The sequence below is a fragment of the Mesoplodon densirostris genome, chromosome 8 (genome assembly GCF_025265405.1).
Source record: "Mesoplodon densirostris isolate mMesDen1 chromosome 8, mMesDen1 primary haplotype, whole genome shotgun sequence".
Lineage (NCBI taxonomy): Eukaryota > Metazoa > Chordata > Mammalia > Artiodactyla > Ziphiidae > Mesoplodon > Mesoplodon densirostris.
The window spans coordinates 100,769,373-100,795,138 of NC_082668.1; the positions used below are offsets into that span (position 1 = coordinate 100,769,373).

Consider the following 25,766-nt stretch of genomic DNA (forward strand, 5'->3'; position numbering starts at 1 on the left):
CCAGCTTTCTTTTGATTTCCATTTGCATGGAATACCTTTTTCCATCCCCTCACTTTCAGTCTGTATGTGTCCCTAGGTCTGAACTGGGTCTCTTGTAGACAGCATATATATGGGTCTTGTGTTTGTATCCATTCAGCAAGCCTGTGTCTTTTGGTTGGAGGATTTAATCCATTCACATTTAAGGTAATTATCAATATGCATGTTCCTATGACCATTTTCTTAATTGTTTTGGGTTTTTGTAGGTCCTTTTCTTCTCTTGTGTTCCCCACTTAGAGAAGTTCCTTTAGCATTTGTTGTAGAGTTGGTTTGGTGGTGCTGAATTCTCTTAGCTTTTGTTTGTCTGTAAAGCTTTGATTTCTCCATCGAATCTGAATGAGATCCTTGCTGGGTGGAGTAATCTTGGTTGTAGGGTCTTCCGTTTCATCACCGTAAGTATATCATGCCACTCCCTTCTGGCTTGTAGAGTTTCTGCTGAGAAATCAGCTGTTAAACTTATGGGAGTTCCCGTGTATGTTATTTGTTGCTTTTCACTTGCTGCTTTCAATAATTTTTCTTTGTCTTTAATTTTTGCCAGTTGGATTACTATGTGTCTCGGCGTGTTTCTCCTTGGGTTTATCCTGTATGGGACTCGCTGCGCTTCCTGGACTTGGGTGGCTATTTCCTTTCCCATGTTAGGGATTTTTCGACTATAATCTCTTCAAATATTTTCTCTGGTTCTTTCTCTCTCTCTTCTCCTTCTGGGACCCCTATAATGCGAATGGTTTTGCGTTTAATGTTGTCCCAGAGGTCTCTTAGGCTGTCTTCATTTCTTTTCATTCTTTTTTCTTTATTCTGTTCCATAGCAGTGAATTCCACCATTCTGTCTTCCAGGTCACTTATCCGTTCTTCTGCCTCAGTTATTCTGCTATTGATTCCTTCTAGTGTAGCTTTCATTTCAGTTATTGTATTTTCATCTCTGTTTGTTTGTTCTTTAATTTTTCTAGGTCTTTGTTTCACTATCATTCGTCTGCATTCTTTTTCTGGAAGGTTGCCTATCTCCACTTCATTTAGTTGTTTTTCTGAGGTTTTATCTTGTTCCTTCATCTGGTACATAGCCCTCTGCCTTTTCATCTTGTCTATCTTTCTGTGAATGTGGTTTTTGTTTCACAGGCTGCAGGATTGTAGTTCTTCTTGCTTCTGCTGTCTGCCCTCTGGTGGATGAGGCTATCTAAGAGGCTTGATGGGAGGGACTGGTGGTGGGTAGAGCTGACTGTTGCTCTGGTGGGCAGAGCTCAGTAAAACTTTAATCCACTTGACTGTTGATGGGTGGGGCTGGGTTCCCTCCCTGTTGTTTGGCCTGAGGGAACCCAACACTGGAGCCTACCTGGGCTCTTTGGTGAGGCTAATGACAGACTCTGGGAGGGCTCATGTGAAGGAGTACTTCCCGGAACTTCTGCTGCCAGTGTCCTTGTCCCCAAGGTGAAACAGAGCCACCCCCCTTCTCTGCAGGAGACCCTCCAACACTAGCCCGTAGGTCTGGTTCAGTTTCCCCTGGGGTAACTGCTCTTTCCCTTGGGTGCTGATGCACACACTACTTTGTGTGTGCCCTCCAAGAGTGGAGTCTCTGTTTCCCCCAGTCCTGTCTAAGTCCTGCAATCAATTCCCACTAGGCTTCAAAGTCTGATTCTCTAGGAATTCCTCCTCCTGTTGCCGGACCCCCAGGTTGGGAAGCCTGACGTGGGGCTCAGAACCTTCACTCCAGTGGGTGGACTTCTGTGGTATAAGTGTTCTCCAGTCTGTGAGTCACCCACCCACCAGTTATGGAATTTGATTTTACTGTGATTGCACCCCTCCTACCATCTCATTGTGGCTTCTCCTTTGTCTTTGGATGTAAGGTATGTTTTGGGTGAGTTCTCCAGTGTTTTCCTGTCGATGATTGTCCAGCAGCTAGTTGTGATTCTGGTGTTCTCGCAAGAGGGAGTGAGAGCACGTCCTTCTACTCTGCCATCTTGGTTCCTCCTCAAGGGTAAATAATTTCTTGAACCCAAAGGAAAGACATCTGGTCAAACCTGTTAATTACAATGACATTATGATACATGACAGTCTCTGGAATAATTCTAGTGGAAAATTATATCTTATATCTCCAAATAAAACCTTGTTTTTATTTATTTTTTTCATAAGAAATAAATTCCAGGACTATTCAGAAATGAGTATAATTTATAAAAAATAATATTTGTTTTGATTCCATTTATTAGCTGCCAGTCTGATCATTATTAAAGGATTATTATTAAAGTACATTATTAAAAGGAAAAAGAAATGAGTCTCTCCAATTCCTTGCTTGACCTAATGTGGTTCAAAATTTAATAGGACTTTGCACATAGGTCATCTGGGAAAACCACGCCTTCCCCCCTAGTTACACGTCATGTCAAAGGTAACACATTGCATGGGAAGGATTCCCAGAGAGAGAATTAGGGAAATATGTTATATAGAGTGACATCACTGAATTATTCCATCCGAAGTGGAAAGAGAGATAGGAACAGAAAATCTGCCATTCTTTCCCTTCGCCGGTAAAGATAAAAAACTGACAAAGTTATGGAAACAACACACATGAAGATCAGTTCAGGCCATTCAGATACTTTTAAGCATAGAGTTTTTATAAATCCTTCATCTCCTCTCTTGATAGACATTCAGATTTTGACTTCTTACTAGTAATTACCAAACAAAAACAATTTGAATTCTTTAAATATTTTGCAAGAGTGAGAAATAGCATCCCTTTTCTTAGATTTCCTTTCTTCCCAATTTTGAAACGAAAACCATTTAAATTTGTAAGATTGGAATGAAAACAAGTAAGTCTTTAAGAGGACCTTTTAGTAGAGTGCCCATTGGAGTCCATTTATACTGTTTTATAAACAATATTAATGTTTTTGATTATGATGATAGTGATGGTGATTAACACAATGACAACATAGCTATCAAGGTCTAGAATATTCTGTCTCATAGGACCAAAGTGAAGAGGATACAGAGGAAACAATGAAACTTCTCTTTGGTGGAGGTGAGGTGGTGGAATATAATCTCTGAAGAGAGTTTAAAAGAATATTGTTATCCTGGAAAAGATTATTCATCCATTCATTCATTGAGCACATATTGCTACCTTCTAAGTGCCAGTTTTAGGTTGTGGAGATAACACAACAAAGTCTGAGCCATCATAAAACTTACATTGTTATAAGTTTTCTCTACAAAATGGAAAGAACTGTATAATGGTTGGTCCTATATCTTAACTGAGAAAAGACTAAGTTACAACATTATGTTACAGCAAAGAAGATTTACACTAGATCTGAAGGATGTTCTCCATTGAGGTTGATAAATTCCTGAAATTGTTCCCTTAAAAACTAAATTAGTGTAGAAAGAGAGAACACCTTTTTCTTCCAAGGGTTTAGATGATACCACCCTACAAGCATGGTCACAAGCATCACTGTTTTCTTCAGATGGGCCCCAAACTTAAAGTGGAAGGAGGAGGCCCTGGGAGGTGAGGCTTTGAAAGAATTGGCAGGTGGAAAAATGGTTAAGTTGGCATTTTTGATAGTACCTCTAAACTGCTCTTGAAAAATTGCTTACATTTCCCTAACATATTTTCAGCGCGGTATATATTTATTTAGTCAGTTTTCATATAATAAGAGCCTAAGTGTATACATCTGAAATGATTCTTTGTCATGCAGGTGACATGTTTCATTTCACCAAATTATAGGTCCATATTTTCCTTTTATTTTTGCTTCTTCCCCACATCACCCATGGACATGCTTTTTGCAGAAGATTGCATTTCCTTTTCTAGGTATAAAAAAATTTTGACTATAAGTATCTGTAAGACCACAATAGCCAGGGTGGTGCAGCCCTCAAGGAACCCTGTCACACTGCACCACATAAGCCACTCAGTGGGTGCTGCCTAGTGTTAAAAATATCATTTATGGTGAAGGTTAGTTTGGGAACTTTGCAGTGCTTTACATCTGCTATGCATTTTGTTTAAGAGTTCACTTTTCTCTGAAGAATGTGGTCAAGCCAACAACACGCTAAGATTTTCCCTAAAGTATTTAAGAACAACCAAATAGAAAACCATAAAGTTGTAACACTTGATGATAGTAAGACTTTGACTAAGGCAATCAAGAAACTACTTTACTAGAAAAGAGTTCAATCACATTTAGAAAAGAAAAAAGTATCCAAATAGACAGCCAGTCCATTGTTTCTATCTAGCTATTGCTGCCTCCAGGGAAACACAAATTTGTAGGTTCTCCTATGAATGAACTTATTCTATATTTTAACAAATGTAAGGTATTCACGCATTCCATGTTTTCAACCTCAGTAAAAATTTACATTTTCTTTCCTGACTATAGAGAATTAATATTTGTGTCATTTCATATATAGATCTCAAAATATACGAAGTATATGTTTCCATTGTTGCATTTATAAATAGGTATAACAAATAGTATATATCCCTAAGGCCATGATATATGATTAAAATAAATTATTAGGACAAAAAAATGTTTGATGGCTGCTCAGGAAGTCCCCCTCCCCCACCCCAGGCAGGGAAGGAGAACAAAGGAGAGAACAAAGGAAATGAAAAGAGGTGCAGCAAAAACAGGTTGGAAGGATGCTAGGGATGAACTTAATGCTAGTGGGGAAACAAGAAGATAATTCCACAGGGAGGAGGAGATGTCCACTCCTCCCCAGGACTAAATACATGGGAGGAACCTGACTGGAAGAGCCACTTTTCCGGCCTGTGAACTTGAGTGCAGAAAGCTACTGGGCTTTTCCCTCTCCTTTGGAGGTCTTCAAGCCCTCTTTGGTGCCCACTGCGGTCACTTCTAGAGGTAGTGCAGCCACTGAAAGGAAGGCTTATGATGGCCCAGCACTCCTGTGACTGGGTACTTAATTCTCAGTCCTGGGGTCAAAAGTTAGCAAGTCCTGTTAGCCATACATCTAAAGCCACTTTCTCCAATCAACTTTGTTAGTGATCGTATCCATCAGTTGGTCTGCTATAACTTTTTTTCTAACTGGAATCCTAATTTGGATTGGTAAGAGAGGTCTCTGTTTACTAAACCCCTTCAAGGTTTACCAGGAGTCTAATTTCATCCCATTGGCCTCGGGGATGACTATGTCCCTAGGGTCTAGTTCCCTTATAATAGGGATAGTAACGAGACCTCTGTGCAGTGCCTCAGCACTACATCACCACAAAGGATACAATTTCAAAAAGACGATTTGATGCCAAAGTACTACTTTTATTAATAATATTGTTTATTTTTATAAAAACAATTACAAAGAACAAATAGGTCGCAGATGATAAGTATAAAGTAATATTTACCAGGACTTCAACTCCCACCATTTTAATTTTTCTCATGTGTGCCACGACCCCCAACCAATTTTCCTCTCATATTGCCTGTTCTTTGCCTATCTATAAACAAAAATGCCCTGGAGATTAAGTGCTACAGAAATATAAGATGGAACAGATGTTGTGCTGAATAACCCTTTCCCTGCCCCTTCGAGAAAACCCAGGACTAAAGGTGCTTTTGACATACTGTATGTTTTTATAAGGCCAAAACTGTGTTACATCTTTTTACGATAAGAGTAGTGTTCGGGAATCTGATCTGTACTGTGGCTAAAGCCATAAAATATTATAAGATTCTGGGGTAAGATCCATGAAAACTGCTGAGCTTCTGTGTAAATCTGCTTGTAATTCAACATATATCCCACCAAGTTTATCATTTACTGTCACCAAGACTCCCCTGCTCCTTTTACTTGCAACTCCCCACTGATAAAAGTAATGAATTCCAAGCATATTCATATGGGTCTGTGAACTAAGACTCAACTGAAGACATAATGATTACAAAATATTTATGCCTGAGAGGTAACAGTTCCTATACAGTTTCACTATTAATTAGTTTATAAATTGTTTATAAAAAATGCGCATCTGTTGAATCCTTAACTAATTTCCCCCAATTTTTCTTTTTTAAAGAATGTCCACCCATAAATACTTATCTACTAGATAACAATAGCATGTAATTCCAAAGGGAGTGGTAAGTAGTGCTAAGATATTCCAAAATCTTTTATCATTTGGAAGGATACTTTGATTGTCTAATTATTAATATTAGACTGTGTTAGGTTAAATGTATCCTTTAAAGCATTTCAGGTAACCACTACAAAAATAGCAATAGGGCATATAACTTTCAAACTAATGAAGGGAAAAACACAAGAGAAGCAGAGATGAAAATGAAACTAAAAACCTCAAAATGGATCGCTGTACCTGAGACCAGACATGGTCTGAAATTGTTTACATTTGCAAATATTCTAGCGGATACATAACTCCTCCACCTTGCAACCTTCAAACCCCACTTTCTCACCAAACCCAAGGTTCTTCTCTCTTCTCTCTCTCTCTCCCTCCTCTTCCCTTTCTTTCTCTCATTGTACATACACATACTTATATTTGTATACTTATATTTGTATACTTAATTCTTATGTTCTCTATTTATTTTTATTTTTTATTTTTTTTATTTTTATTTTTTTTTTCTTTTTGCGGTATGTGGGCCTCTCACTGTTGTGGCCTCTCCCGTTGCGGAGCACAGGCTCCGGACGCACAGGCCCAGCGGCCATGGCTCACGGGCCCAGCCGCTCCGCGGCATATGGGATCCTCCCAGACCAGGGCACGAACCCGTATCCCCTGCATCGGCAGGCGGACTCTCAACCACTGCGCCACCAGGGAGGCCCTCTATTTATTTTTAGATCAATATTATGTCTACTTCTTAAGCCCTTAGATTGAACCTACATATTAATAAAGAAATTTGACTAATTAAGAACAAAGAGCCAGGTTGAATATAATTGAATTTTGACTTATCTGGTTGTTTGGTGGTGGTGTTAGGGCTTTTTGAACCTATTTTTCAATGATAAACCAGCTCTCAATTAAATTTATATAGCTTAAATTGTTCCATTCGCTCCAAAGTATATATATTAATTGTTTCAATGATAATGATAATTTAGGGGAGAAGGAGGAAGGAGAAAAAAACCGGTCATTGAGATACACAGAGAAACCATCCAGGGCTGGGAATCAGTTGCACTAGCAGATAGAGGGTAAGAAACTTCCCGGCCAATTTCATCAGCCATTTATCAATACCATCTCTTTCCCTCTTTCCAGCTCTGATGAGATGGCTCTGATTTGACAAGTGAAGCACCATAAGGTTAGAATTAGATTCAGTGTCTCATTACTGTGGCCTCTAGAAAAGACAAGACAGTGTCTACTTGTGAATAATGCCATCAACTATAGCTAAGAGCTGCCCAGAGCCTTGATCTCTGCAGCAAGACAGGAGGCCTTGAAATTGGATTAAACATGAACAAAATACAACTCTTTGGGAAGGCATTCTATTCTATTTTAAAGAACAGAATTTTCAATGTGTAATTTATACAGCTCTTCAAACCAGCAACAAATTTTAAATCCATTTGATTTAAAGTAAACTAATTAGAAAAACTTTAGACTTTCCATTACAGTTTGATTAATATGCCAATCTAAAATTGAAGCCTCTATATAACTCATTTATATTAACATTTTCTAGAAACCCATAAAATGTTACATTGACTTGAAAATTCTCCTAGACTGCCATTTTGTTTCAAGACAGCATATTGAACTACAAATTTAACTTACTTTGTGTATTTGATGGTAGATGCATGTTAGGCAGTCTTTTTCAGACAAACAGGAACTGTCAAATGGCTAAACTTAAACAAAACCTTATTGCTACCATTTAAAGTTTCCTTAGTGTAACGTTTTGAAAATGTTCCAGAAATCTCAATTAAAAAAAAAAAAAAGAATGAGCTTTTGCCAAAGTCAGGGTCACTGCATTTACCCACTCCTAAATGGACAATATAGGAGTTATGGCCCTGAGTTTTAAGAAAGCAAACAAAAAACATTTTAGGTGAACTATGCCAAAAGTTCTGGAGCTCATTTATTCCCTTTTGTCTTTGTTGGGTGGCAAAGACATGAAGTGAACATTGAAATTTATGAAATGGTCAGAGTGTTTATCTTTTTTTATTAGAGCAAGTACTGTACTTAAAATATATTCTGAAGTTCAGCGTGGTCTTTCCAAAAGAAGGCTTTCAGAAGAAAATCTGATGTTGTTAATCATGGAACAAAAATGCTCTGACTAGAAAAGTCTTGAAACCACCTATCCCACCAAATAAATGCCTTATGCATCTTTCCCACTCAGTGGAAAACATCCCTTGTTATTGGAATAAAATTATAAAACTAAATCAGTTTAGCACTAGTTTTTTCTGTAGGCCATTAACTTTCAGGGTGAGCATATGGGCAATCTCAGCCTTGTGACGGACTGCATCAAAAAGAACAGTTTGGCTTTATTCAACAGAATGTTTGGTCATTACTTTTTCCTTTGAGGCACACAGGTGCAGGGAGTTGGCGAATTAAACTGAACGCCTGTTTAAGGTTATGAAGCATGGATGTGATAGGGCACATATGCAAATGAGTTTTTTTCTACCAGAAAGTATTCCAACTATAACATAACATGATGTGAGCCTAAGTCAGGGACCTCCAGAGAAGGCAGGGAATTGTGCTCCATCCATTGTGTGTGCTCAGCACGGTATCTTGCATAGTAGCTGCTCAATAAATGTAGGTTGTGAGAGTGAGTAAATAAAAATAAATAAGTAAACATAAGAATATGTGTCATTTTGTCTAGTATAGCAACACTTTATCCTTCAAAAATGTTTTGATATAAAAAATCATGTTTTTTTAAATTTAAGGACACATTTTCCTAGTGAGGTTAAATCTAACACAAGTGGGGGTGAAGGGATGAAATAAAGCAGTCCTTGGACATCACCCTCTGTGCCCCTCACGCTGAGCTTTAGGGAGGAACCAGGAGGTCAGTGGGCCTGCTCAGCCTCCATGTCCAGCATGAGGAGTTTCCCAGAGTCCTGCTGTCCAGCCTTCCCCAAACTCATGCCTCTTCAGAGTGGCATAAGAAGAGAGCTGCAGCTGAGGCTTACCCTTGGAAGTTTTTGTCAAAACTTACTTTTGGAACCTGGCCTAGGATAGCCAGACCCTTGACATTCTCCCCCAACTCAGGCCACACTCCCATCACCAACCACCACCACGCCAAGGCTCCCTTGATCCTGGCCTCTTCATGTCCCTTACATAGACCTTATCCCACTCCTCCATCCAAGCCAACACACAGCTGTTTCTCAATAAATACTCTCTGCTCCAGGCAGGCTGTTGGATAAGCATGACCTTTATGACCTCTTCCCCAATCTTGGCAGGCTGCAGTGACTACACTTATTCACCACTATATCGCTTAATCAGAATACCCCTTGTTATAGAGGCATGTTACAACTTGTGATGCCTCAAGGTTGAGGGCCATATTGTAACTCTTGTGTGCCCCACTATACCTTGTAGTATGCTGGTCCCATAGTAGATGATTAGAATTTGTAATCTAATTGAGAATCGCCTCTTTTTTCTATTAGCTTCTTTATTTGAGGCAAGTTAATCCAGAGCAAGCACTTTCTGCACCAACACATGACAGCAGTACAATAAGAGGCGTCCCTCGTTATGTGAATGACAGTTAAGGAATTTCTCCACCCAGCAAATTTACCACTCTCCTGGATATGCAAAGAGGTGAGATGTAGACTTGCTCTGCATAGCACTGCTATGGCAGATCCAGTTCACATAATCGACATCATATAACAGTTACGTGGTCATGGAAGTGATGATGGTGCAGGGCATGGTGGTGGTGGGGTGACAGACTATTTGGACACTTAAGAGAGTCCTGGTGTATTTTCTACTTAAAAAATGATCCTTAAAATCCTCATCTCCTTCATTTCCTTAATGTTGGAGGGCCTCAGGGCTCAGTCCCTGATCCTCTTCTTTCCTCTGTGTTGACTCCCTTGGCAATTTCATCCAATCTCACAACTTTTATGTTCTATCTCGAAACTGATGACTCCCAGATTTATGTCTCTTAGCTCAGACTTTGAGCCTGAAATGTACTCAACTTCCTACTCAACATTTCCACTTTGATATCTAATAAACACCTCAAATTTAGCATGCCCCAAACTGTGCTCCTGATCTTTTACCACCACCATGCCAAAAAAAAAAAAAGAAAGAAAGAAAGAAAAGGGAAGAATAAAAAGTTTAAAACCTGGCCTACTTGCAGCCTTTCCAATCTCCGTTAATGATAGCTCCATCCTTCCAGTTGCTCAAGCCAAAATCCTGGGGGATCATTCTACTTTTTGGCTCCACCTTCCAAATATATGAAGAACCTGACCATATCTCATCACCTCAACTGTTAAAACAGTGGAACAAGTCTGATATCACAAAAGCCTCATGACCAGTGCCTCTGCTTCCATTTGCAGTTCCTTACAGTCTAATCACAACACATCAGTGAAAGTGATCCTTTATGAATATGTCAGATTACGTTACTCCTCCAGTGGCCTTCATTTTCACTTAAAGCAAACATCGAAGTCTTTACAAGGTCCATAAGACCCGGCTGAATCTACCTTCCCCTTTCCCCTATGACTTCATCTCCTACTGTTCTTCCCCTCCTTCACTCCACTACGCCACATACATTCCTTTGCTGGCTCTTGAACATACTGGGAGTGGAAATGCTCCTAACTCATGGATTTTGCCCTTGCTCATTCCTCTGTCTGGAGTACTCTTTCTCCAGATGTCCATACGACTCAGTACTGTACCTCTTTCAAATTTTTGCTCAAATGTTAACTTCTTAATGAAGACTTCCCTGATGACCCTATTTAAAAAGGCAAATGCCCAATCCTGTGTCCCTCTTTATCCCTCCTCTTCCAGTGCTTTATTTTTCTCCCTAACTCAGCACCTTGTAATATACTCTATAATATATGTATTTATTTTATTATGTATCTTCTTTCCCTAGAATGTAAGCTCAATGCAGATAGTGATTTGACCATTTGTTCTAGCGCCTAAAACAGACAACTAGAAGGCACTCAAAAATATTTGTTGCATTGGGCTTCCCTGGTGGAGCAGTGGTTGAGAGTCTGCCTGTTGATGCAGGGGACACAGGTTCGTGCCCTGGTCCGGGAAGAACCCACATGCCGTGGAGCGGCTGGGCCCGTGAGCCATGGCCGCTAAGCCTGCACGTCCGAAGCCTGTGCTCCGCAACGGGAGAGGCCACAACAGTGAGAGGCCCGCGTACCGCAAAAAAAAAAAAAAAAAAAAAAAAAAAATATATATATATATATATATATATATATTTGTTGCATGAATTAATGAATGAGTGACTGTGAAGAAGAGTCTTTACTGATGGTTATAGGAAGGAACAGCAACACTGAGAAGTTATTCATTATGACAACCTCACCAAATATGAAGACTAGCAAGGCACAATTGGTTTGAGTCCTAGTTCCATCTCACACTAATATTTTGACCTTGTGTAAATCACTGAACTTCTCTGACCCTCAGTATTGTGATCTGTAAAATGGGCATAATAGTTCCTTCTCATTTGACATCAAAAGGCAGTTTTAGGGTAAAATAAGATAAGGTCTACAAAAAACATCCATGTCTCTGAAGAAACAAGTTGGAAAGGATAAGCAAGGTATACTTTCCCCTGGAGAGCAGAATTAAATGTGTGTGTAAGCAGAGGGAGGAGGAATTTAGCCACTTACTTTATGCCATGATGATAAAAAAGACGGGATAAGTGGTGTTTATGTTGTATTCCCATCATTTTTCAAATAAAATTTTTAATAAAAAAATTACTTGTTTCCACAGTTCTTCAAGCACTCTTGGCAATGCTTCAGAAGTGAGTCTAGGGGAAGCAGCCTCCTAGGTCTGATTTGTTGGCATGGGTGGGGGACAGAGAACATTTCAGATGCTGTGGCAGGACACAGGAGACCATGTCTCCTTTTTAGTGATAATATAAAAACAGATCTAGAAAACAAGCCCCAAATCTAAACACCTTCAGAAAAGAATATTCCACAACCTCTCTCAATGGTGCCTGAGTCTGCTTCCATAATTTACATAGTCTGCATATCCTGGAATTATCTGCTCATCTCCAAGGACTCTTTATGTGCCTGTGCCTGTGGTTTCCTCTTTCCAACAGACTCCAGGGACCCAGCCACCAACCCTGACCTGTCTCTTGGTCCCATGCTCAATTTTCCTTACTGCTCCCAGGTATAAGCACTCCAGTTCATTTCACTTAAAATTGTAAAATGCATTTTGACAGGGAATGAGAGGAATGACAAAGATAGCCAACATCAGAAGTTACAAAGTTGGCAACTGCTAAGAGTCGTGCTCCCAGGTTTATGCTTGCCAACGTACTTCTGGAATAGAAGCAGAAGCCCCTAAGATTTTAGCCCTTCATTTTAATTTTTCTGGGGTTGGAGATTACCAAATTGGCTATTTCCCCCATCCATCACTAGAGGAGGCCACCAACTCTCTGTGTAATCTTGAGCAAGTGTCTCAACCCTTCTCAGCCTCAGTTCCACCTCTGTCAAGTGGAATGATAACAGTACTGGACCTCATGAGGTTGCTGTGAGGATTAAATGAGATAATATGTGTAAACAATTAGAACAGTGCCTGGCCTGATCAGTGTTAGCTGTTGTTACTATTATTAGTAGTATTAGTATTAGTATTATTTGTGAAAGCATCTCTCCCCATCCTAAAAATTCCCTCCCCTTTGTCAGGTGGGCATATTACCTATCCAAGCATCTCTCTTTTAATGGTACCTGCTCTTCCTACACATAACCTGGACATTTCCCCCACCTTCCCCATTCTGAACGCATTACTTGTATTTTCTCATCAAAGGAAATAGGTAATTAATAATTGCTCATCCTTATCTGTGTAAGAGCTTATTATCTCTATAGAAGCTTAGGGAACTAACAACAGATTTTTTTCCATGTAATAACAGTTCCAATGCTTGTCAATGAGGCGATTTCTGGCTTTGAATGAGTCAGCTCACCCAGTGGTACCCTTTTCTACAAAGGGTGTGTGGAGGGATTTGCACAGCTAAATTGGAAATTCTCACTCTAAGACTTTCTGCTGTTTGTTTCTCCTGGACTGGAAAAGGTAAATGGGTCTGTGATCTGTGTCCCCTCTAGGTGGAGCCCAGGCTGGTCCTAGCTACCCTCCCTGGTTTGGGATTCCTGAAAAGTTAGGTCAGCTCAGCCCTTGCTGTGGACCTTTTAGTCACAAGTTAGCATGCTGGATGAAAATAACTGTTTATTTTAAATATGGGAAACAAAGAGAAAGTGATCTGTCTTTAGGAAGATAATGAGTTTGTTCATCCAACAAATATTTATGAAGTATCTGCTCAATCCTAGGCACTGTTCTAGGCCCTGAGTTTACAGTGATGAACAGATCAGACATAACAGCTGGCTCTGTGACCCTCAGAATCCAGTGAAGCAATGCCATAATTAGAAAGTGTCTGGCAAAAGGTAAAAACTTTCACGTACAAAATGAGTAAATCATGGGGCTGTAGTGTACAGCATGGTACTATAGTTAATGATACTGTGTTGCATATTTGAAAGTTGCTAAAAGAAAGTTCTCATCACAAGAAAAAAAACCTTGACTATGGTGACAGATGTTAACAAGACATTGTGGTGACCATTTTGTAATATATACAAATATCCAATTATTATGTTGTACATCTGAAACTAATATAATGTTATATGTCAATTATACCTCAACCAAAAAAAAAAAGAAAGTGTTTTCCTCCTTGTCTCCTTTCCTCCCTTCTTCCCTTCTTTCTATGTTCTCTCCTTGACTTTCCTCCTCATCAGTGCTGTTTTTTACTCTACCTTACTAAACACCACACGAATAACTCACCCCTCATTCTACTTTTTTTCCAGCCAGTTCTAAATGGAACAGACTTTTTCAGCTCTAGTGTAAATAACTGAGCTGATGAGCTCTGCCCAGGTAGGGTGTAGGTGGCAGGGGGTGGGGCTGCCCTTGCATCCTAGAGATGTTGGTCTTCAATAAACACTAAGAGATTACAGTTTATTAAGTTAATAAATATCATTCATTTTCCTCCTTCCTTTCAAGGAAGGTGAAATACAGCAATATCTCAGGCAACATCAGGAAGAGCAGAATAGGTGTCAAATCCCTGGTTTTTGCAGATGATAAAGATTAATCTTTGAGTTCTAAGAATTATGTAAATGTCCTCTTTCATGTAAAACATCCTAAACTGTGTTAGGCCCGAGGTTGGTAGGGTACTTACAAGATTTTTTAAATGCCAAAGGCATCCAAAGCTGTCCAAAAATGGCTCAGCTGGACACAAGGATGAAAAGAGCAGCACCCCCACCCTGCCTCCTCAACACCCCTCTGGCCCCCTGCTGCTGCACATTGCATACAGATACACCCATCCACACAGACTCACACAACCAGACATGTGCACACACTGCAAACCTTATAGACCACTTGTTCCCACACAGGTCTCTTTAGCACCTATACTGCTGGGAGCTGAGCCGCAGTGAGGCATTCGTAGAATGCCCTCTGCGGGTGGGCTCAGCTGGGGCAGACTGGTGGTCTCTCTGCATAAACATTTTCACCTCTTCCGCTCCTTCTGTGAGAGAAGGATTAAATTAAAACTCCCCAAGCTACCCTAAAAAAAATTGCCAGGGGCTTCCCTGGTGGCACAGTGGCTAAGAATCCACCTTCCAATGCACGGAACACGGGTTCAAGCCCTGGTCTGGGAAGATCCCACGTGCCGTGAAGCAACGAAGCCCGCGAGCCACAACTACTGAGCCCGCATGCCACAACTACTGAAGCCCAAGCACCTACAGTCCATGCTCCATAGCAAGAGAAGCCACAGCAATAAGAAGCCTGCACACTGCAAAGAAGAGTAGCCCCCGCTCGCCACAACTAGAGAAAGCCCGCACACAGCAACAAAGACCTAAAGCAGCTAAAAAAAAAAAAAAGAAAGAAAAGAAACAAAAAAAATTGCTTGCTCTTTTAAAAAATACTTTTCTTGGGCTTCTCTGGTGGCGCAGTGGTTAAGAATCCTCCTGCCAATGCAGGGGACACAGGTTCGAGCCCTGGTCCGGGAAGATCCCACATGCCGCAGAGCAACTGGGCCCGTGGGCCACAACTACTGAGCCTGCGAGCCACAACTACTGAGCTCGTGTGCCACAACTACTGAAGCCTGCGCACCGCAACAAGAGAAGCCACTGCAATGAGAAGCCCGCACACCACATCGGAGACCCAGTGCAGCCAAAAATAAATTTAAAAAAATAAATAAATAAAATACTTTTCTTCCTTGGAATTGAATATACCCAATATTGTTCCATCTATTCATTCAACAGCTATTGTTTTTAAAACAAAAGGTCTCACATATTTATTGCTGAACCAACCTATTAGTGCAGAAGCATAAAGAAAAAAAAATATTTTCCCAATAAAATATGTCCAACTGGACCGGTAGTGGCAATTTTTCAGCTTGATAGGGTAAAATGCTAGTGACCTTTACACAGCATAAATGTGAGCCTCAGATGTGCGATTCCTTATAGACACAGCCTGGTTCCTCGCCAGTGTCTCCTCTTGCAGCTGTACCTGACTGTATTGTGAATTTTCATTTGAAGTCTTTGGGGAATGAAATGACTCTGCTTTTGTTTCTTAGCCAGAAATCACCTGATCCTGAAAGTCGTGTAGAAGACATGACAAGGAAAGGAGTCAACCGCACATACCACAATGGTGGAGAAAGGAGTCGATCAGTTATTATTTATTACATCCACTACATGAAAGTCTTTGGGTCAAATCAAAATGTGTCAGACACAATCTTGCCATCAAAGACTATACACCCTTGTACAAAGATGAGAAACACTATTGGGTCAATAAATAAACCAGGTAGTTAGTAGGTATAAATTGTTTAAAGAAACAGGGATTCATCTGATCTCAGTATAAGATACATATGGAACCTACCTTCCTAAATAAATTTATATGCTTAAAATATATAAGCAGTGGGGGAAAAAGCTGCCAACATGTTTTATCTTAACAGCTAGCAGCAGAATTCTCCTTAGAAAGGAAACTATCTCAGTTTAGGAAATGTTTTCATAAACACCTTGGATGAATGCCAGAGCTAAAGTTCAGCAGCTGCCAAGACAACAAACAGAAATGTGGGTGGCAGAAGAAAGAGAAGAGATAAAGAAGGGAGAGGAGCGCCAGGCCACATAGTGGCAGGGCAGATAACAATAAGAGCGATAATGATAGTTAAGAGTAGAAGGAATGGCTAACCACTTCATGCCAGGCATTGTTCTAAGTGTTTTTCATGGTTTACATTATTCACCCTCACAACAATCCTATGACTTAGGTATTGCTATTTATCATTTTATAGAAACTAGAGCCTGCTTTAAAAAAATGGCCAAGGTACTTTCAAAATCAAGGATAACCAACATTTAATTTGTAAGTTAACATGTCTGTAAAATAAATTCCTCTACCTGAAACTTCAGTCAAGTTTTCTACATACAAATAAATATCTTTTGTGAGTACTTTTTGTGTATGTATGCAAAATAAAATCACTGGGTGACATGTCAGGGTCAAAGTGGCACAAAACATGGACACATTCATGGCATGGTGAGACAGTCCCTTAACAAATAATTTGGCAGAAGCAGGAGACGGGAGCCATAGGTGACCATGACCATAAGCTCCTCAGGAATTCATTGTCATTTGTTGGGAAAACACTGGATTATCTGCAGTTAGTGGAATGGTATTCAACACTTAAGAGGGCAAAGTAACCCCCAGTAACACCTAGTGGAGCCAACATACTTAATAGAGTCCCAAATGATTGTTTATCTCACCTCACCTCCTAAAAACTGTTTTTCTGTAGGCCAAGCTTGTGCTAAATGCTGGAGCTAAGTTATCTCATTTAATCTTCACTAAGACACTGTGAGTTTTTAGGTCAGTCCAATAGCAAAGAGCTGGTGAGTAGTAGATTTGGATTTGAACCCAGGGCTTTCAGACCCCTGACCCAGTCCATTTAATATCACCAATTCCAGGACAGTATTCTCTTTTTACCACCTACAGCTGAAGGATGATGCTGCAGGCTAAATGGTACTAAGGTTCCATTCCATTATATGTTTACCTGTCTTATATTAGAAAAACACGCAGGGATGTTCCATTGGAGATAAAGGGAGTCAATATAAAGAATCATAATTAGAAGCAGATTCCCTCTTTTTCCTTCACTGGACAAGGCTTTGGAAACCTTGATAACCTAAAATAAAAGGAGAAGATAAAAGAGCAAGAAAAGATTGAAATATATAGAAAAGGGGAAATAAAAGAAGGAAGTCAGAGATAAGTGTGCAAGAAGACAAAGTGAGTAGAGGTAGGTGCATATGTGAAAATGGCAGATGCTACACAGGGGCAGTAGAGTCTTGGGACACCTATCTCTACCCAGACCGTGCCTACCTCTATCATTAAGTACTTTCTTCCCAAATTGCATTTTCATGTGTTTTCATTGATATTCTACATGAATCCAATGCAGATTATCCCATTTTACAGTAACTCCTAGAGTACATCTATCCTTAAGTATGCAGCATTGGTATTACACGTTTTATACAGCAGCCCCTTAGAGCTAGTTCCTCTTAGTTTGTGAAGATGCTCTTAAATACCATAGGTTAATATTTGAAAATGCAACAAAACTAGGGTTGAATAAATTCTGACATATCGTAGACTGCACAAAAACTTCTTTTTCAAATATTTTGTGTTTAGCAAAATGTATTTTCCAACCAGTATAATTTTCTTAAGTCAATGAGTGTTGTCAGAAAATTTAATCTATTTTTTAACTTTACTCACCAACTCTATTTAAAGGATATTTTGAAATCCAGGAATTTATTTTAGTTCCTTTTTACAAGTCTCTTTTGTTTTTTAGGAACTCTAAACACATTTTATTAATTTTTTTCTACATTTTTATTGGAGTATAATTGCTTTACAATGTTGTGCTGGTTGCTGCTGTATAAGAAAGTGAATCAGCTATATGTATCCATATATCCCCATACCCCTCCCTCCTGCTCCTCCCTCCCACCCTCCCTATCCCACCCCTCTAGGTGGTCACAAAGCACCGAACTTATCTCCCTTTTACAGATATCTTTAAAACCTATTATGGGGCTTCCCTGGTGGCGCAGTGGTTGGGAGTCCGCCTGCCGATGCAGGGGACACGGGTTCGTGCCCCGATCCCGGAAGATACCACATGCCGCGGAGCGGCTGGGCCCGTGAGCCATGGCCGCGGAGCCTGTGTGTCTGGAGCCTGTGCTCCGCGACGGGAGAGGCCACAGCAGTGAGAGGCCCGCGTACAGCAAAAAAAAAAAAAAAAAACCTATTATGTCCTGAAGTTGCCCTGAATTAAACTCTCATATATTAGAATTCATTTTGAAACTCTGATCTGAAAAAAATTTATTACTATTAAAAAACGAACCATGCCACTCAACTAAAATAACAGTTCTTTGAATATATAGTTAAATGAAATTCTGGCAATATAGCTAAAAAAAAAAGAAATATAACTGGGAACTCTGCTGACCAGGAGTCTGTTCTTGGTCTTTGCTTGACCTAATCTTAGTTTCCTACTTCAGCCAAATACTGAATGTTTTTCACTAAACCAAGTATAACAACCCTTTTCACTCCCCTGCCTAGTAGAGAATAAATTGTTAAGTGGATGTCTGCGTGAAACTTTGAGCTGTTCAGATAAAGACTACCCTATAAGAGTTTAAAGTAATGTTTGGTAATGAAGCAGGGAAGCAGGCCCTCTCAAACCCTGCCGGAGGAAGTAGAAATAGGAACAGACCATCTGGAAGACAGTGTTGTTGAATAGCAGAAACCTTACAATTTTGGCTCATAATTCTACTTCTGCGAATGTATCTTAATAAACAATAGGGGACTGGTAAAAGTATGGCACATGGAATACTATGCATTAAACCATTAAAAATGATTTAGTATGGGCCTCCCTGGTGGCGCAGTGGTTAAGAGTCCGCCTGCCGATGCAGGGGATACGGGTTCGTGCCCCGGTCTGGGAGGATCCCATATGCCGCGGAGCGGCTGGGCCCGTGAGCCATGGCCGCTGAGCCTGCGCGTCCGGAGCCTGTGCTCCGCAATGGGAGAGGCCACAACAGCGAGAGGCCCGCATACCGCAAAAAAAAAAAAAAAAAAAAAAAAAAATGATTTAGTAGACTATACTGTAGTAGAAGAAAATGACATGGAAAATGCTCATGATATATGTTAAGTTTTAAAAAGTTATCAAACAGTGGTACTGTATCATCTCAAGTATATATAGATATAGATGCTGAAATAGATAAGTAGATCAATAGATCAATAGACAGATGTACGGGGTAGATGTAGATATAAATGTAAATACAGAAATGCATATAGCTCTAGAATGTATATATATATATATATGTATGTGTACATATCTATATTTATAGATATATTTAGATATACATCTTTTTTTGTTTTGATTGTTTTTCAAAGAATGATTTATTTTTTCAAGATTTACAAGAACTGGTATTTATTACCATGTGGTTCAAAGTATATACCTTTACAACTCATTAGCTATCTCTTTTATACATAGTATCAATAGTGTATGTATGTCAATCTCAATCTCTATATAGATATCTTTTTACCTGTATCTAGATAAAATGTTAACAAAGATGGGATTTGGGGTGATTTAACATTTGTGTTATTTCCTTGTCTGTATTTTTCCTGAATAAATATGGATTTTCTTCAGTAAATATATGTTTCCTTCAATAAACAAGTATTACTTTATAACATGGAAAAATTATTTAAGTGGATGACACTAGAAGAAAAAACTCATATATTAACCAATTAAAAGACTATATCAGGGCTTCCCTGGTGGCACAGTGGTTGAGAATCTGCCTGCTAATGCAGGGGACAGGGGTTTGAGCCCTGGTCTGGGAGGATCCTACGTGCCGTGGAGCAACTAGGCCCGTGAGCCACAACTACTGAGCCTGCGCATCTGGAGCCTGTGCTCCGCAACAAGAGGGGCCACAATAGTGAGAGGCCCGCGCACTGCGATGAAGAGTGGCCCCCGCTTGCCACAACTAGAGAAAGTCCTCGCACAGAAACAAAGACCCAACACAGCAAAAGTAAATAAATAAATTAATAAACTCCTACCCCAAATATCTAAAAAAAAAAAGACTATATCATACTCAAAGAAAAAAATGCATATTTTTATGTGTTTACACTTTCCAAGCCCAAATCTATCAATGTAGTCTCATGCCCTTTAGGCTTTGTGGCAGGCAGAGCTGATCTCCTGTGCTGTAGGGTCTAGTGACATGGGAACCAAGTCACAGCCGCCATCCCAGGCCTTGGGTTGGGAACACTTGCACTTACAGCTTTTGAACTCCTAGGAACACCTGAGGCTACTGACTTTTCACACAAATTTGAGGGCAGTGAGCCTCCCATAATCTGAAACATGATAAAAGGGCATTTAATGGTTGCTTAATGTACTCTAAATTCATCTGGGAAACATCTTCAGATTTTTGAAGTGAAGATGAACCTAATTCCACACTGTACCTTTACATGGCAAGCAAAATGGTAGCTAACCTGTCAACCTACGTACTGATGGCTGAGGAGTACAGGGAAAATTGTTTTAGCATCCAATTCCTTCTTGTTTTATCTATCTAAGACTGCCTCCCCAGTTTAATAACAAAGGAGGAAATGTGGTTACCTCCACAAGGAAATACCACCTTAGAGTAGTCCTAGTATAATATCCTCCCTGTAGAATGCCGGCTCTTTAAGATGAAGGCGTTAAAGAAATAAATATGGAAATGTCATTTTTCAGCTATAGAAGATTGGGATTCAACCCGATGATGACAGAGGCCTAAGTGTTGTACACGTAAAATATAGGAATCATTAATGAATCCATTTTTGCATTATTATTTAAGCTATGGTATACTCCAGAAAATAGCACATAGAGTAGAAATGAATATATCCTAAAAGGTTCAGTGTAAAGGTCTCATGGAAGGAGATTCTTTTATATTTTTTAATTTTCTTGAATGTGGTTTGTAGGTTTTCCCCCCTCTTTTATGGGGCCCTTCTTAATTTATTCCTAATGTATCTAGCCACGAGGTACCACTTCTTCGACACTCAGGAGAAATGCATTTCACTTAAGTCTGAACCCTTTAGTTAATAGTCCTGCAGTTTCTGGACTTTGTAGTCTGTTCTCTGACTCACAAACATGCTTTGCTAGAATTGTAGCCACAATCACAATATTCAGAACAAGGACCATGAATGAAAACAGATGCAGATTGTTAAAAGGTTGAATCTGAGTTTCAATGCATTTGATACTGAAATTCTTAATTTCCACTTGCCCATCAATCCCTTTTCAAATGAATGCATTCTATGGCAGAATTAGTCTTCTATTTGTATGAAGAAATGTCTCTTTTCCTTCAGAAAAACAGTCTGGTTGCAGCGAGACTGATTACTACTACCACTATGAAACCTTATACTAGAGATACATGGAGCCCAGACACCTCAAGAATTCAAAGGAGTTAAACTGGAATCTTGCACAGTGTCGAGGTAAGGGATACACCTTACAAGTCTCATCTCAATTACATCCACTCTTGCTGAGGTCATAGGTTGGAGATGCAAAGTCAGACGGGAGTGGTGCTGCAGGTATCCTGGAACACCACCAAATTTGGATCTGAGGTGCATAGACTTACTTGAACAAAAAGTTTGGTTCAAACCCACATATATGGTGCCTCCAACATAGGCTTTCCAAATGAACTGGACTCAAAAAAATACAATTGTTTATCCTTTTCTTTCTTTTTTAAAGGTTAGTTTTCTGGTGACAGTAATTAAAGAATAACTATGTTGAACTTCTCTTGAATGGGCTAAAAGAAAGGGCATGGGTACCATTCAGGTTTATAAATAATGACTCCTTGAAAAAATATATTGAGCCAATAAACCATGTGCTTGACATAATTCCTAGTTTTTAAGTCACCTTTTTTCTATTCAAACTAATAAAATGTAGTATATCTTTTTTGGTCTAATTTTTAAAATTAATTAATCAATTAATTAATTTTTGGCTGCATTGGGTCTTCGTTGCGTGTGGGCTTTCTCTAGCTGTGGCAAGCGGGGGCTACTCTTCATTGCAGTGTGCGGGCTTCTCATTGCAGTGGCTTCTCTTGTTGCGGAGCATGCGCTCTAGGCGCAGGGGCTTCAGTAGTTGTGGCTCGCAGGCTTAGCTGCTCTGTGGCATGCGGGATCTTCCCGGACCAGGGCTCGAACCTGTGTCCCCTGCACTGGCAGGCGGATTCTTAACCATTGTGACGCCAGGGAAGTCCTTGGTCTAATTTGCTCATGGGAAATGCCATTACATATAACCTTTCACAAACCCAGTGTCAAGTGCCTCTTTTCTCTTCATTTCAATATCACAGCTGATTACGTGCTACCTACAGTGCAGACACAAGCTACTATTACAAAGAGGTGGCAAATATACAAAAAAGGTTATTATTCAGCAGAGGCTATTTAGCAATACATAACTTACAATGTAATTTACTTGTTTCCCCCACAAAGTTACATGACTATTGCGAACACCATAAAATATGTTCAATTCAGCCATAAAAGAAGGATTTATTGTAGGTTTCCTGCTTCAGCTGAGATATTATTATAGCTCCCACAGGTCATCAAAACACAAGAGAATTTTAACTTCCTTCAATAATTGCTCAAACTTGAATGTAGCTAATATGGAAGGAAATAAGAATGGGCTGTAAGTCTATCGTATCCTCTGGGTGTTTGAGAATCTCTGGTTTGTATTTCTAAATTGATATGTAATCATTTTGTCTTTTTAAAAAATTAATTTTAAGAGTTTTTTCCTTAAGAAAATATATCAACTAGCTTGTTAAATTTTACATAGTATATTGGACTATATCATCAAGGCTAGATTTCCTCAGCCACATTTTAGGCCCTTTCCTCAGCAATATACACTTGCTTCTTAAAAAATAATAAATAATAAAAATCATTTTCCCAAGCACCTCAGTCTAAAGTTACAGCTGTATCTGGTTACTCTTTGGATGGGAAATACGCCGGTTGCTTTTCTTCTTGGTTCTCCAAGCCTTGCTCCTGAATCCTTTCCACACACACGACTCTTATTTCAAAGAGAAACCCCGCTGGGAGGGTGGAAGACCTGACTGTGAGAGAAGGAAGTTATGCTAATTTCCCACCCCAAAGACGCCACTGAGTACTTCAAATACTTGCAGCTTAGGAGGGAAAAAAAGGCTTCATTCTAGATCAATTCAAAGTTAGGTGATCACAACTGCAAGTTTTCAGGCTATGCCATCTCCTCCCCCACCTCTCACCAGTGCCTTCCTCAGCCCAAGAAACAGCGTTGCAGCCTGAGGAACAGAGACAGGCAGAATGGGATGCAGTGTCCCCATGAGAGCCGGGCCCTGTGCTAATTGAAGACATGGACGGCTGTGTTGTTTCTGGCTGCACCACAGCCAGGACTTTATATTTGGAGGAACAAATGGCTCCCAAGTGTTCGGGCCACAACTTGTCTGTGTAGCTTCTCTGACGTTCAGGAGTACTTTGCCTCTCAAATATGAAAGATTCCAGAAAAGGGGATCAGGGAGCTCTGGGAAAGGAAAGAATTTGTTTTAAATGTTTACTCATTTGCTGTTTACTCATTTACCTTTGTTAGTTGAGGAGTTTCTAAAGGAGATATTGTTCAAGAAGAAATAGTACATATTAAAAGAAATCTTTCAAGAAGAAATACAGTCCAATGCAAGCATTCATGTAACAAATTTTTATATATGTCATATGGTGCAATTATTCTTAACCTTTTCCCTAGCCTCTTTGAAACTCTGATGAACAATATGAATTATTTCCCTAAGAAAAAGCATACACATATGGAAGTACAGAGCCTTTGTCACAAACTCCCTGAAGTGGAGGCAGGAGTGATATTGCCAAAACAGTGATGGGAGAAAACCCTGCCCTCCATCCTCAGTAAAGATCAGCAATTAGACAGCTCTCCATGAATAAGAACAACTCTGGAGAGCTCTCGAGTCCACTTAAGAATCTTCAGCAACACAGTGGAACAAAAATCTGAAAATAACCTCATGAGAAGAGAAGGGAGAAAGCGTCATTTTGCCTGCATTAACCCATTCCCTCAAGCCAGCACTGCTCAGGGTCAAGAGAGAACTTCACAGCTAGAAAGAGCTCCCCTAGCCAGGAAAGGAAGAGTGGATGGAGTGAGCAACCAGCTTCCCAAGCCTTTGGGGCACCATTTGAAGGCCCCATTACAGTTTCACCCCACCCAGAGACTGGCAAAGCTGAGAAACAGAGAGACAGAAACAAGGAAGAAAAGCAGGAGTTACCAATAACAATCATGGTTTGTAGTGACTTGTGACTTGCTCTGCAGACAAATCCAGAAGATTTTGTCACTGAAGAAACTAACACCAGCACAGTTGCCAAAGACCCCCTGGGAATTTCACCAGCTTTTGCCCCACAGGTATTTGTATTTACTGACACCAGCCACCTGAGTCCTTCCCTGCTACCTCCTTCTTCACCCATGCCAGACCCCAGGAACTGCACTGGTGGCCAGCCCAGGCCTCTGTGGCTACATGAGTGCTAGATGCCAGCCTAGACCCCCACAGCTGACATCCACTTCCTAGTGTGTACTTGACATAGCCCCTACAGATGTGCATTTGCACGCCGCTAGCCTGATACATGTCACCAGTGTCCACTGCAGTGTGCACACCCAGGGGAAGACAATACAGCCACTGAAGAGCATGCTGACAGCCAAGGTCCCCATAACTGCCTGTGGGCTTGGATCAGGCCTTGTCTTCTGTCACTGGCTTGCACCACTGCACCACACTACCTGCAATTAAGGCCTCCAGCTGTGCACCTGCATACTCCTGGCCTGACCTCCATTACTGGCCTCCCCTGCAGTGCGCACACAGAGGGAGACGATGCAGTCATAGGAGAGCACACCAACAGCCAGGGCCCCCACAGCTGCCTGTGAGCCCACAACTGGCCCAGTCCTTGCTGCCTACCCTGGCCCCCACCACTGTGCATGTGTCTGCAGCTGATCCAAGCTACCACACAGGCACCTGCAGCAGGCCCCATAGCCAAGTGTATGTACACTACTGGCTCTAGCCACCATCACTGTCTGGCCTGGTCACTAGTTGCTGAACCTAGAGGCAAAACTGAGGACCCCAACAGCCCTTACAGCCACTGTAGACTCCCACAGTGCTCCTAAGGACCACACAGTTGTTGATGTCGTGGACCTCAGCAGCATGAGCCTAGGAGACATCATGCACCCCTGGACCCAGTGCCACCATATGTCCCCACACTTGGTACCTTCCTCCACTAGAACCAGGGTCACAGCACATTCCAGCATGTCCCAAACCACAGGTGAAAGTCTTTCCTTGCTAAGATCAGTCCATGAAGTCCAGAAGAGGTGACTAGTTATTTAAATGTAGAGACATCTATGCAAGGCTACAATGGATCATGAAGAATCAGGGAATCAGGGATTCACGACTCTCCTGAAGGTATACAGTAAGCCATCAGTAATGATCCCCAAAGAAATGGAGATGCAGGAATTGCCCAACAAAGTGTTCAAAATAATTGTTCTAAAGATGCTTAGAGAACTACAAGAACACAGATAAATAATTTAACAATATTAGGAACACAACAGAAAAACAAAATGAGAAGTTCAGCAGAAAGATAGAAAACATAAAAATGAACCAAACAAATTTTGGAGCTGAAGAATACAGAGTGAACTGAAGAATTCAATAGAGAAATACATAACAAAGAAACCTCCATAAGGCTAAGAGCAAATTTCTCA

At 40.4% G+C, this 25,766-nt stretch overlaps 1 protein-coding gene across 1 annotated transcript; it reads right to left on the reverse strand.

Moving 5' to 3' along the window:
- Positions 1–21,103: 21,103 nt before the first annotated feature.
- Positions 21,104–25,319, reverse strand: CUZD1 (CUB and zona pellucida like domains 1). Its single transcript, XM_060105962.1, is given in 7 exon segments — positions 21,104–21,154; positions 21,156–21,252; positions 21,254–21,364; positions 21,366–21,413; positions 21,415–21,576; positions 21,578–21,741; positions 25,149–25,319. Coding segments are annotated over 7 exon segments (804 nt in total).
- Between the last annotated feature and the right edge of the window lie 447 nt (positions 25,320–25,766).